Source organism: Gopherus evgoodei, chromosome 24 (genome assembly GCF_007399415.2).
Source record: "Gopherus evgoodei ecotype Sinaloan lineage chromosome 24, rGopEvg1_v1.p, whole genome shotgun sequence".
NCBI lineage: Eukaryota > Metazoa > Chordata > Testudines > Testudinidae > Gopherus > Gopherus evgoodei.
The window spans coordinates 6595064-6607698 of NC_044345.1; the positions used below are offsets into that span (position 1 = coordinate 6595064).

The 12635-nt window shown below is 53.3% G+C and overlaps 1 protein-coding gene across 2 annotated transcripts; it reads left to right on the plus strand.

Annotated features, from left to right (window-relative positions):
* Positions 1-4654: 4654 nt before the first annotated feature.
* APH1A (aph-1 homolog A, gamma-secretase subunit) lies at positions 4655-12592 on the plus strand. Of its 2 annotated transcripts, XM_030542124.1 has the most exons (7): positions 4655-4873; positions 7217-7387; positions 7721-7794; positions 8302-8424; positions 9315-9442; positions 10046-10169; positions 10964-12592. In XM_030542124.1, exons 1-7 carry the CDS (start codon positions 4761-4763, stop codon positions 11026-11028), a joined length of 798 nt encoding a protein of 265 aa, XP_030397984.1. In that variant the 5' UTR covers positions 4655-4760; the 3' UTR covers positions 11029-12592. The 2 variants fall into 2 exon arrangements, with proteins under 2 accessions (XP_030397984.1, XP_030397986.1); XM_030542126.1 differs by lacking the exon at positions 8302-8424.
* The last annotated feature ends 43 nt before the right edge of the window (positions 12593-12635 follow it).

A 12635-nucleotide genomic window follows, 5' to 3' on the forward strand; every position in this document is an offset into this window, starting at 1 on the left:
TTTGATTCTCAGAAAATGTTGAAACATTTTGTGTTTAGTTTGGCTTGAAATAATTTTTCCCCCCATATTTGCCAGTGAACTAGGAAATCCATTAGACTTCCCACTCTGGTTCCAAGCTTATTCCACCGAGCGAATAGCTGAAAATGAACCGGCTTTGCAAAAGTGCCTAGCTCAGGCCCAGAACTGCTTGGATTGCTTCGACTATGATAGAGATGAAAAAAGGAATGACATTTTACTCATCCATCAAAAAATAATGACTGACTTCTGCTGAAAAGTGGGGTGGAATTTTGCCAGGCTGTAATAAACAAAGAAACAGTAGTGACTATCGTAGTAACACACAGGGGCTCCTATCATGCCAGGCATAGCACAGAGACACAATGAAAGATAGTACCTGTCTTAGGGCTGGTCCACACCACGGGGGGGGGGGGAGAATCGATCTTAGATACGCAACTTCAGCTACGTGAATAACGTAGCTGAAGTCGAATATCTAAGATCGGATTACTCACCCATCCTCACCGCGCGGGATCGATGTCTGCGGCTCCCCCTGTCGATTCCGCAACTCCGTTGGGGTTGGTGGAGTTCCAGAATCGATATAAGCGTGCTCGGGGATCGATATATCACGTCTAGATTAGACGCGATATATCGATCCCCAAGCAATCGATTTTAACCCGCCAATACGGCGGGTAGTCTGGACGTGGCCTTAGATACTCGTCTGGCCCCAATTGCCATAGTATCTGAGCAGCTCACAGTTCTTCATGGTATGGATCTTTACAACCTGCTTGTGAGGGAGGGCAGTGCTATGATCCCCACTGTACAGATGGGGAAACTGAGGCATGGCACGACTAAGTGATTTTTCCAAGGACACCCAGCAGGTCAGTAGCAGAGCTTGGAATAGATCCCAGGTCCCCTGAGTCCTCATACAGTGCCTGGCCTACTAGACAATGCTGCTGGTCCACGTGATGCTTTCTGAAGGAACAGAGGGAACAAGGAAGCATAGCCGTCCTTATCTGGTTTGTTTGCATCATCTGGCATTTTATGCCCCCAGTTCCACAGGCTGCATTATTTCAGAAGTGGAAATGGAAAGAATGCGTATTGTCTTGAATTGGATTTCAGAACAATTTGACGATGCAGGCTATAAAAAACCCTGAGGGTGCAGTGGTGCTTTTTACTGGCCTCATTTTAAATAAAAGTGCAACAAGCGAAGCCACATCACAGAGTCTGTGGTCTTGGACAAAAGGGTGAGTCAGAGACCCAGCAAGATGGCCAAGGTGAGAATTCAAAGAGCTCATGTCTCTGCACGCTGAATGGAAAAAAAGATGTGGCCGGTTCTGTATCATTTCCTTCCTGGTCTCACCTTCAGTGAGAACACAAAATAGGATGCCCAAAGTTGGGGGAGTTTTTGAAATACCGCAGGCTGGGTCTGCACTGATGGGGGAACTTAAAGGAAATGGAAGAGAAGAGAGTGAGCCCTGCAGAGCTGGGCTGGTGTCACCTATACGACAGGATGTGTTTGTACAGCATCCCTCAGCATGGTCTCAGAAGGCTTTGCAAAATGATCTGCAAATGAGAGCCAACGGGGAGTGTACAGTCTCAGAGGGCAAGGAACAGGCTCCAGAGCCTTTCCCTTCGAAGGCCTTGTCTAGTACCGGCTGGGGATTTTCCAACGAAAACATTTTTCTATGGAAAATGCTGATTTGTCCAAACCGAAGCTGTTCACGGGAAAAGTTTGGTTTCAACGAATCTCCCAGTTAGAAACATGGGAGGAAAGAATAATTTTGACATTGTCCAACCATTTTGACGTTTTCGAAATAGTTTCATTTTTCAGTTCAAAGTCACTTTTTGTTTCAAAATTTCAGTTGATTTATACGAGAAAAAAGGTCAAAATGGGGGGGGAAAGAACAAAATTGAAATTTCTACTGACCCAATATGAAAAAAAAATCAGATATTACTCTGCAATTTTTTTTCGAGATTTCATGTTTTCATCCCAATTCCAAGTGGGGGAAAAAATGTCAAAAATCTCGAAAATTCTCACAGAATGGGAAAACCATTTCCCATCCAGCTCTAACCTTGTCTACAGACCAAAGCTGTCTTGCTTTAACTGTACCAGTATAGTTAGATTAGTACAACTCCCCATATCTCGATGTAGTTATACTAATAGAAAACTGTTGATCACACTACAGCTCTTTTCCATATGGAAAGGGAAATTAGCTATCCTGATATAAGGCGTCTTTATACTGGTAAACTTATCCACACTATACTGTACTGGCATAACTATTCTGGTAAGAAATCACACTGCTAACCAACATATTTATACCAGTGTAACTTTTCAGTGTAGACCAGTTCACTGCAGACCAGTGTCACGGGTTCAAATCCACTTGTCATTTTGATGGCCTACGTGAAATATTGTAGGACTCAAACTAAAACTGCTCAGAGCCTGCACCTGTCCACATGGCATTTACTTGTTTGCAGTCAGGACAAGACATGGAAACAGCACTCCCATCTCCCCCCAGCTATGGGCCCTGCAGCTCAGGGTTGAGACTGAGGGGGGGAAGTTTGCCATGCTGTTGTCCGGACTGACAATCAGAAGACTCCAGTCTCCAGGACTGTCAACTTCTCTCTTCTTAGTGACACTAAAGTCACTTTTTAAATTAAAAATGGAAAACAGCAGAGAGTAAATGCACCTTGAATTCAATTCTAAAAGCTGCAATGCACTGACAGCTCAGAGGGAGCTGGCAACTGCAATGCAAAGGTCTCCTGCTGCCCCATTGATCCATTCCGGTATAGAGTTGGGGCACATTAATGGTCAAAGACAGCCTCAGCTCTGGGCATGAAACGCCCTTTGACATTAATGGGATCTGGGTTATAGAAGTACAGGTATTTGATCCTACAGACAGTAGGGCAAAGGTATTCCATTGAACTCAATGGTGTTAGACACACAAAACCCTTTGGAGGAGCTGGGCCTACGAACATATAATGATGAATTAATAAACCAGGCTGTGAATATTAACAAAGGCTGATTTTTAGAAATGCTTTTCAGCTCACGTTCACTTCATTTGCAGACATGGATGCTCTGAAAATCAGGTCCTAAGGAGTTTAAAACCAGAAAGAACTAATACTTCGCTTTACTGCTCCTGGGGCTTTCATTTTTAAAGTTTATTCCCTTTCATCTTCTATTAGATTGTTTCACTTTTTGCCCCCTGCCTTTTACATATGTGTTGTTTTTTAATTCAGTAGGAAGGTTGCTATCTCAGCTGGTGTTTAAGCAAGGCTGGAGCTCAGCCCCTGAAATGTTTGTTCGTTTCAACCACAAGTTGTGATCGTTGGTGGTTAGTTATTTTTTATTCAGAGGGTTAACTGGATAGCCAATTCTGGGTGCTGCAATGAAATGTGATTCTACCACAGTGACACCTTGTGGCTGAATGGAAATTTAAGCCGGGCGACTGCTAACAAAAAATCCAGGGAGCCATACAGACCCCATTAAAAATGGTATTGCCAGTCCCAAGCATTCAAAAATCATGTCAGGTTAGGCCCCTCAAAATCATTCACCGGCTTACAAATCATGAGATTTTTAAAAAGAACCACTGTGGGGTTCTTTTCATTTGCTTTCTGGGGTCATAGCCTTTAGGGGTCACATTTTCACAGTTTAGACACGAGAGTGAGAAACTTATTTTGGGGGGAAAAAAATGAAAGCTGAAATTCTCACATAGTAACTTGACTCTAGGAGCTGTGGCTTTAAGAAAAGCACCCATTAGGCTCTGTAAGAAATATAATAAATAATCACACATTATTAGTTATTATTTGTGTAGTGGCAGCACCTAGGGGCTCCAATCTGGGGTCAGGATGCCACTGTGCTAGGTGCTGTACAAACAGAACAAAAAAAAAGAGCCCTAGCAGGCTCTTTAGATAGATTTTGTCTCACATCCATTTGTCTCCATGCTGTGCCTGGAGCTGGTGGATATTGTTTAAGGGTGTGTGGATTTTTGGGGGGGAGGGAGGAATGACTCCCCCCAAAACCCTGGACTTGGGGGGAGTTCAGCCCCAGATCCAAACTTTGCAACTTCAGTTTTCTGTGCATTTTTCACTAAGACCTTAGCAAAGCAAAACCCCTGCCCAGCCCTGCCCGGAGCAGGCAGCATTCTGCTCCCTCCGCTCTGAGCATCCGAGCATCCACCCTGCCTCTGGCTTCTGGCCGTGGCCTCGCCCAGAAAACTACAATTCCCGCCATGCCGTGGGGCGGGGCGGTTGAGCTGTGCCGGCGACAACCTAACACGGGGGCATGCGTCCCGCCTCCGCCCCCGCCACGGCCATTGGCCAGCCAGGCCACGTCAATCCGCTGGGGGTGGGGCCCACTGTCGGGCTTTGTCGTCCCCTGCTCGGCTTCCGTAGCGGGCGGGAGCGCAGGTGCGGCAGCTCCCAGCCAGGGGCAGCGGTGGGGCGGCCTGACCCCGGGCCCCAGAGCCTGAGCCCCCCCCAGTCCTGGACCCCAGAGCCTGAGTCCCCCCCTCGGCCCCTCCCCCCAGTCCCGGGTCCCAGAGCCTGAGTCCCACCCCTCCGCCCCTCCCCCCCAGTCCTGGACCCCAGAACTTGACCCTCCACCGCCCCTCCCCCCAGTCCTGACCCGGCCCCTCCCCGTCCCGCCCCTCCAGCCCCAAAACCTGACCCCCCCCCCTCGCTCTGAGCCTGCCCCGCCAGCCCCAGATCTTGACCCCCCCCCGTCGTGGGCCCCGGAACCTGACGCCCCACCCCCACCCCCTGCAGCCATGGGGGCCACCGTGTTCTTCGGCTGCACGTTCGTGGCCTTCGGCCCGGCCTTCTCCCTCTTCCTGCTCACTGTGGCCGGGGACCCGCTCCGGGTCATCATCCTGGTGGCGGGGTGAGTTTGGGCCTGGGGACAGCCTGCCCCTGGGGGAGAGCTGCCTGCCCCCGGGAGGTTGGTAATGGGGATTTCTCCTGTGGTGTCTGGAGAGGCTGGGTACGAGGGGCGGAGCTGGGGGCTGAGGGGGCGCCCCCATGGAAGTCATGCTAGGGCTGGGTACGGGGGGTGGGGGTGGAGCTGAGGGCTGAGGGGGCTCCCCCATGGAAGTCATGCTAGGGCTGGGTACAGGGGGTGGGGGTGGGGCTGAGGGGGCTCCCCCATGGAAGTCATGCTAGGGCTGGGTACGGGGGGTGGGGGTGGAGCTGGGGGCTGAGGGGGCTCCCCCATGGAAGTCATGCTAGGGCTGGGTACAGGGGGTGGGGGTGGAGCTGAGGGCTGAGGGGGCTCCCCCATGGAAGTCATGCTAGGGCTGGGTACGGGGGGTGGAGCTGGGGGCTGAGGGGGCTCCCCCATGGAAGTCATGCTAGGGCTGGGTACGGGAGGTGGAGCTGGGGGCTGAGGGGGCTCCCCCATGGAAGTCATGCTAGGGCTGGGTACGGGGGGTGGGGGTGGAGCTGGGGGCTGAGGGGGCTCCCCCATGGAAGTCATGCTAGGGCTGGGTACGGGGGGCAGAGCTGGGGGCTGAGGGGGCTCCCCCATGGAAGTCATGCTAGGGCTGGGTACAGGGGGTGGAGCTGGGGGCTGAGGGGGCTCCCCCATGGAAGTCATGCTAGGGCTGGGTATGGGGGGTGGAGCTGAGGGGGCTCCCCCATGGAAGTCATGCTAGGGCTGAGTGAATCAAGGGGAGATCCTTGGTGAGGAGGTGCAGGGAACACCCCCCTTGCCCCGTGCGTGCATGATCCGCCTGGTGGTGGGGTGGGTCCATACTGGGCATCCCCTCTAGGGCAGGGGCTGGACTTGTCTGGGGTCCTAGTCAGGGTATGTGTTGAGGTGGAGGTGCTAGAGACCCCTGTGGGGGAGCTGGGTCCTCGGGAGTTGGAGGGGGAACACTTGGATGATCATACTGGCAGCTGGAGGTGGGGACTCATTGGATAGGGGGTTGCTAGGGACCCCATCAAGTTGATTGTCACATGGGGGAGGTCTGGGATGAGATGAAGGTTGCCCCTGTCTCTGGGTGACAGACCTGGACTAGGCTGAGTCTCCCCCATTCCAGGCAGAGTGAGACTTTAACTTTCTAGCATTGTTTGGAAAGTGGGAAACTAACCCTGCGTTTCCTGGCTTCTCGCCTTTTGTTTTCTGCCTTTCGGACGGAACTCTGAACATTCTTGGGACGATTAAGTTGCCCCCCACGTCTCCTGGTTTCCCAGTAATTGAGTTCCCAGACTTCAACTCTCATGTTCCAGAAGGGACACAATGGCCATATGGCTGCACCCATGTAATCTGTGTACCAACGGTACAGGCTGGGTGAGACATCTCCAGCTGGCACCAAACAGCAGCTCCGGAGCAAGCGTGGTCTGGATTTAAACCACCTTTGCTACTCTGAAATCCACGTAGTGCTCAGTGTTTGCACTGTCCTGTTGTGCAGGATCTTTTTGGAATGGGGGTTCGGATTGCTTGGCTGCTTTAGCTGCTGTGCGGTGTTGTATGTTGTGCTCTTAAAGAGCCGGTTACGCGTGTCTCTTGGCTGCAGGCTTACCCTGTAATACAATATCCCTCAGTGAATCTCTGGCAGCCGAGACTGAACATTGGACCTCTGGGTAGAAAATCATGAGGCTCTACTGCCTGAACTAAAAGACCCACATTGGAGCAGGCTCATGAATGGCCCTGCCACCACTGGGGGGTGATAGAGCACCCCACCAAGTGGGCGGGGGTTACAGGCTCCTTGTGACAAATGGACATTTATTATTTGCAAAACCTATATTGAAACCTTTCTTAAGACCGCCCAGTATTTGCTCCTCTGTGTTGACTATTGCAGGAGCTGACAGTCAATCAGTAACAACAGCTGGTGATGCTTATGAGTCAGCAGCAGCATGAGATGTTTGCTGCTTATGGAAGGGAGTCGGAGCAGCCCAGATCAATGGTTGCAGTGGTCTGTTTCTCACCGCAGGGATGGGCCTGGGAGGGAGACCCATGTTCTTGAATCTTCCCAATTTTACAGAGAGGAAGTGCTTTGCCTCGAGTTGCTGAGTGAGTCAGTGTCAGCTCTAGGAGTAGAGCCTAGGCCAAACACTTCCTCCTTGCCCCCTGCCTGGGAGAAGCATGGCTCACACAAGCAGGATCATGTGTGGTATGAGAAGATAAAAGTTCCCTTATTAAGCGCATGACCCACAGGGAAACTGCTGCAGTGACAACATACATCTTAGCGTGTTTCCCATTTCTCTCTCTCTCTCTCTCTGACAGGGCGTTTTTCTGGCTAGTTTCCCTGCTGCTGGCCTCTTTGATCTGGTTCATTTCAGTGCAGCTCAGCAATCGGGAGGACTCCAGGCTGCAGTATGGCCTCCTGGTCTTTGGGGCCGCGGTGTCGGTGCTGCTGCAGGAGGCGTTTCGATTTGCCTACTTCAAGCTACTCAAGTAAGAGCCACCCCTCTAGGAGCAGCCTGTTTCCCCCTGTGTGAAATGGGGCCCGTGAGGCTTCCCTCCTGGGGAAGGTGCTGTGAGATCTGCTGATGAAAAGCACTAGATCAGAGCTAGGCGTTATTATTAGAAACCGCGGGTGGCACCTGATCATTGATTCTGCTCCGAAGTGTGCTGCCCCCGCGTCTTGTAGATATGATCAATTAGCTGCTCTTTTTCTCTGCCACTTGTTTGATCAATACCACCTCCCCCTGTATGCCGCCAGCCCCCCTTTCGGTGCATATCCTGCTTCAAACCCATCAGCCACTCTCTTCTTTCTCTGACCCCCAGGAAAGCCGACGAAGGCTTGGCGACGCTCACTGAGGATGGGCAGTCTCCCATCTCCCTCAAGCAGATGGCCTATGGTGAGTAAGCTGCTGGGCTAGACCCTGTGCTTCCCCTCCTCCCGCGTAAATGACTGACCCCTCCACACACCGTTTTGGCCATGCTGTGCAGCAGGTCTAGGGTGCCCGGACACCACGGTGATGGGGTGATGTAAGAGTTGGAACAGAGCAGCCAGGCACTGCTGGCTCTGTGTTGCAGTCGCTGGCTGGCAGTCATGCTCCCCTCTGTTAACTTCTGCCACCTGCCAGTAGCCTTGGTGCATGCTTAAGATGCATCTTCCTCCCCTTGCTGGCCCCATCCCCTCCGTACTCCAGAACACATCGGACACAGCCCTGCGATGCACTGAATTCTCCAGGCATCTCCGGATGTAAGTCTGACTCCTTGCCTCCTGGAAGAGCAGGGGTAACATGGAAGAGGCTGGGGAACTCCCCTGCGCTTGTCAAAGGAGTCCAAAGCTCATTGTGGTGCTTCGCGCAGCCACTGGTAACTTCAGTGCTGTTTGGTCAATATCCTCTTCCTCCTCCTAGTATCGGGGCTGTCCTTCGGGATCATCAGTGGGGTCTTCTCAGTCATTAACATCCTGGCGGACTCCATAGGGCCGGGCATCGTAGGAATCCACGGGGATTCGCCTTATTATTTCATCACGTCAGGTAAGGCAGGAGCCTCTGTGTGCTTGGGAATGATGGAGCCGCTCCTGGCCTGATGCCGTTTATTGGGCTGGGCTTGGCTCAGAGCTCAGGTCAAACGCAGCTGGAGGAACCAGCTTTCCCTCCGGCTGCAGAAGGTCAGGTACACCCAGAACCAGATGAGATTGTTGGGGTGTGATGCCAGGCTGCCCCGTCCCTCCCTGTCAGCCAACAGCTAAATAGATCATCGCAGCAACATCCATCTTGGGAGGCAGTGCTGTCTACTGGTTAGAGCAGGAAACCGGGAGTCTAGGGAGCCATTGTTAATCGTGGCCCCGTTGATGTAAACAGTAAACCTCATTTTGGCTTCAGTGGGGTTCCAGTCCCAGCTCTGCCACTGATCGTTGTGTGACCTTGCACCCTCACTAAAAAGGTGGCTCCCTGCTGGTGAGGCTCTGAATCTTGATGACTAGCACATGTCTTGAGAGCCCGGGATGAAAGGGACTAGAAGAGGGTTATTGTTATGTAGCCTAGAGGAACCGCTTGTAGCTACAGCTGTGAATCCTTCTTCCAAATGAGATATGACACCTAGGACCTCATTGATTAGGGTCGCTAATGATTCACATAAAGACTGGGATGTTAGCCTCAAATTTATCCCCTTTACCAACTTCAGATTCCACTGGAGAAATGATTCCCACCTCCTCCTATAAAAGCTTATTGTGTGGGATGGCTGCTGGCTCCACTCCAGAGGTGGCTGCATTTCAGTAGCCATGCACAAAGCTGTCTGCAAAATGCTTTGGGATCCTCCAGCTGGAAAGGTGGTATAGAAGTAGGGAGACAGTGGTAACATGTTGCTGTTGTGAAGGTTTGGGGTGCTGACACTGCACTGGTCTGACCCTCTATCTCTCTCTCAGCATTCCTGACCATGGCCGTCGTCTTCCTACACACATTCTGGGGAGTGATCTTCTTTGATGCCTGCGAGAGGCGGCAGTATTGGTCCCTGGCCCTGGTGGTGGCCAGTCACCTCATCACGTCCGGGTTGGTGAGTGGGGCTGAAGTCATTGCTGGATAGAGAGAGGTGATCGGATCTGACGGAGCTGGCCGGCAGTGCGGGGATGGCTGGTTGGCGCTGTCCTGGGCTTTGAGAGGAGGATGGGAGCCCAGGGGGAGTGGGAAATGGGATAGTCCGTGCTGCAGCAACAGTGCTACACAGTACGCTTGTTTTCTGAAATGTCACAAAAGCTCATTCAGGGCTAGTCACTCCCTGTTCTGCCCTTCCCACTGCGGCAGCTGATCCTGACGTGCTTGTGAGGAGATGGGGCTGGAGGGGGCTTAAGCAGTGTTAATAAAGGACTTATGGATCCCGAAAGCCCCTTGCAAGGGGCTCTGTATTATCCACTAAGCTCCTCATGGTGAAACTGCCGGGCAGAAGTTGCAGCAGGGATCAGCATTGCTCTGCTCAGAGTGGAGGGGGTGGGGGATGGAGGGAATGCTGCCAGTCTCCCCCGCCCCCAAAGACTTAGATGTGTCGGTGTGGAACAGACTGCCTGGACCTGGGGCAGTCGCTGGGACCGGGTGCCAGGGCTCTGCAGGGAGACGGAAGGCGGCAGCACTTTTGACCTCGCTCCCCCTCCATCTCTTCTAGACATTCCTGAATCCCTGGTACCAGGCCAGCCTCATCCCCATTTACATCATCACCGTCTCCATGGGCATTTGGGCCTTCTTCACAGCCGGAGGCTCCTTGCGCAACATCCTCTCCTGCCTCTCCTGTAAGGATCTAGCCAGCCCCCTTGGGATGGGGGGAGCCATACCACATTCGCTGAAAGTGCTGGATAGTGGCACTAATCCACTCAGGAGACTCCCTTGGCCTAAGGGTGCTGTGGGGGGCACTGGCACATGGACAGCGGCCGCCTAATGATCCGCTCCAGAACGATTGGCTTGAAATGATGCAAGCTAGGAAGGCCTCTGTGACCCAGATCCTGCTCGGCCTGCAGGGGGAGGGGGAAGCAAGTGGGATGGGATTAGCCAGGGATTTCCACTAGATCGGGACTGCTCCACCCCTGATGTCTAGTTGGGGAGGGCTGTTCCTCGGAGCACAGGCTCTCTTGTGGTAGACACTCCCAACCAGGCACTGGGGCTGGAATTGCACAGACGCTGCTCCATCGCTAACCGGCTGAACGCAGCAATGGGGAAACAGCCCTAGTAAGTCCTAGTCATCTCCCAGCCCCACGAGCCGCAGCCCTGGCCCTGCGAGACATTCGCTCGCCATTGGCCTGCTCAATCCTTGCTCTCGCAGCTGAGCCCCTCAGCAAGGAGACTGGTGTGGACCACGTAGTGCCGGTGATGTCCACCCTGGAGCAGCCTCCCCTGCTAGGGCACAGGCTGCGGATGATCTCAAGCCTCCTGCAGAAGCTGGATTCAAACCCGTGCGCCAGAGGTAGAAGAGTATGAAACCTTTAAGCCACCCAAGCTGCCTCTTGTGTTCTCCATTGCTGTTTGGCTCAGCCAGGCCCCCTGCTGCCAGGGACTGCCTGAGCTGCTGACCTTGGTCCTTCCCTTGCAGGTAAACAGGAGGAAGACAACCGAGTGATGGTGTACTCTGCGCTGCAGGTCCCCGTCGAGGACTGAGTGCCTCCTCAGGCCGCCGCCTGCCTGCCAGAGACAGCCGGGGAAGACCAATACCCCAAGTGCCCTGTTCTCTGCAGCTGGGAGCAGCCTGGGACACCCCCTCCCCGTGGCAGGAGCTGGGGCATGGGACTCTGAGCCTGTCAGAGCAGCTCGCCCTGCTCATGGGGCTGGGCTGCTGCGCTGGTGGAGACATGGCTGGAATTGCGAGGTTGAGTCCTGTGGGGCCCTGGCGGTCTCTGTGCTGTGCATTCAGGGGCCTGGGGCATCGCCAGACTTTCTTTCCTTTTGTCAGCTGCAAAGGACTGAAGCTCTGACTGGGCCTCTTGAACTGAAACCTGCCCGGAATCGGGCTCATGGCGGGTCTTGCGAACTCCGGTGCCCCCTCCCTGTACGAATGTGCTGCCCGTTTTGGAGGTGAATTGTCCCGCAGTTCCTCTATCTGACTGGGGCTGCAGCAGAGGATGCTGGAAAGTCCTGTCCGGTAGCACTGACGCGTGTCACTTTTGAAATGGTCTTTGATTGGCATCTATTTCTCTGTATCTCTACGGATACCATAGGGTCTGGGTTAGCGCCTCGGCTGGTGGAGCAGGGAGCCTGTCTGGCCGCCTGCCCTGGGGCCATGAAGGAGCCTCTGAACTCTGAGCCTTGCCCCAGGGTTTGTGTTATTGAGGACAGCTGTGGCTTTTCTGTGTTTACCCCAGTGCCAGTGTGACCGGCTCAGCTGGGAACTCACCCACCAGCAAAGGTTGGCCTGTTTTGGGAAGGGCTCAGCTGGAACGGAACTCTAAAAGGATGGGGTTTGCCTTCCCCCTGAGGTGCAACCAATCCTGCTAACTTGCGTCCAGTGACAGCTGGCTGAGGGCACTCCCTGCAGGGTTAGTGAGCCCAAGATCTCTGAGTAATGTCTAGAAACTCTACGACATTCTGTCCTTGGACTCCTCCCCAGCAACGCACGCATGTGTCTCAGCCTGAGGGACCTGCCCCATTGCAGGCTGAGCTCCCAGCTATGCGTGGGAAGCATCTGGGGAAAAGGTAGGCATGCATCCTGTGTTGCTCCCAGGCACCCCATACTGGGAGGTCATGCAGCAGCCATGGGGGGTGCAGCATGTAAGTCATGCCCCAGAATGGAGGGGAAGGATCTGATGTAGGGGGTGCTGCTGCAGAACGGTTTGCAGTATTGCTGGCTCTGCAAGGGCTAATCTGCAGTAGCAGGCACTGCCCAGCTATCAGCAACGCCATGCGGCAGCTCGTCTCCAGAGAACGAGATGCTTCCGGTGCTGTGAAAGAGGGCCAAATGGTGCTGCTTTGTTCAGAGGCTAAAAGGGTTGCCTTGCAAACCTCATCCCGGAGACTCCCTGAGGGTGAAGAGCAGTGACAGGCCAGTCGCTGTCTGCTACAAGAAGCTGAAAATCTCAGTGTGTGTTTGTTTTTCCCCCTAAGTTTGGGAGAAGATTCACTACATGTCTGTAAAATTGGGATTTTTTTAAAATATTTTTTTGATTCAGAGTAAAATCCTTTTAATAGAGACGCTGTGATGACTAATAAAGTCTTCTTTTGTAATGGGGCAGGAGTGAGACCTGGTGTTTCCTTCTGGCCATGTCTGGGGT

What these genes read in the sequence shown, in the direction of transcription:
- APH1A (XM_030542124.1), top strand. Translation starts at nt 4,761, where the DNA reads ATGGGGGCCACCGTGTTCTTCGGCTGCACGTTCGTGGCCTTCGGCCCG. An exon ending in CCTCAAGCAGATGGCCTATG is followed by an intron (nt 7,795 to 8,301) that starts GTGAGTAAGCTG and finishes TCCTCCTCCTAG; the next exon opens with TATCGGGGCTGTCCTTCGGG. An exon ending in ACCTCATCACGTCCGGGTTG is followed by an intron (nt 9,443 to 10,045) that starts GTGAGTGGGGCT and finishes CATCTCTTCTAG; the next exon opens with ACATTCCTGAATCCCTGGTA.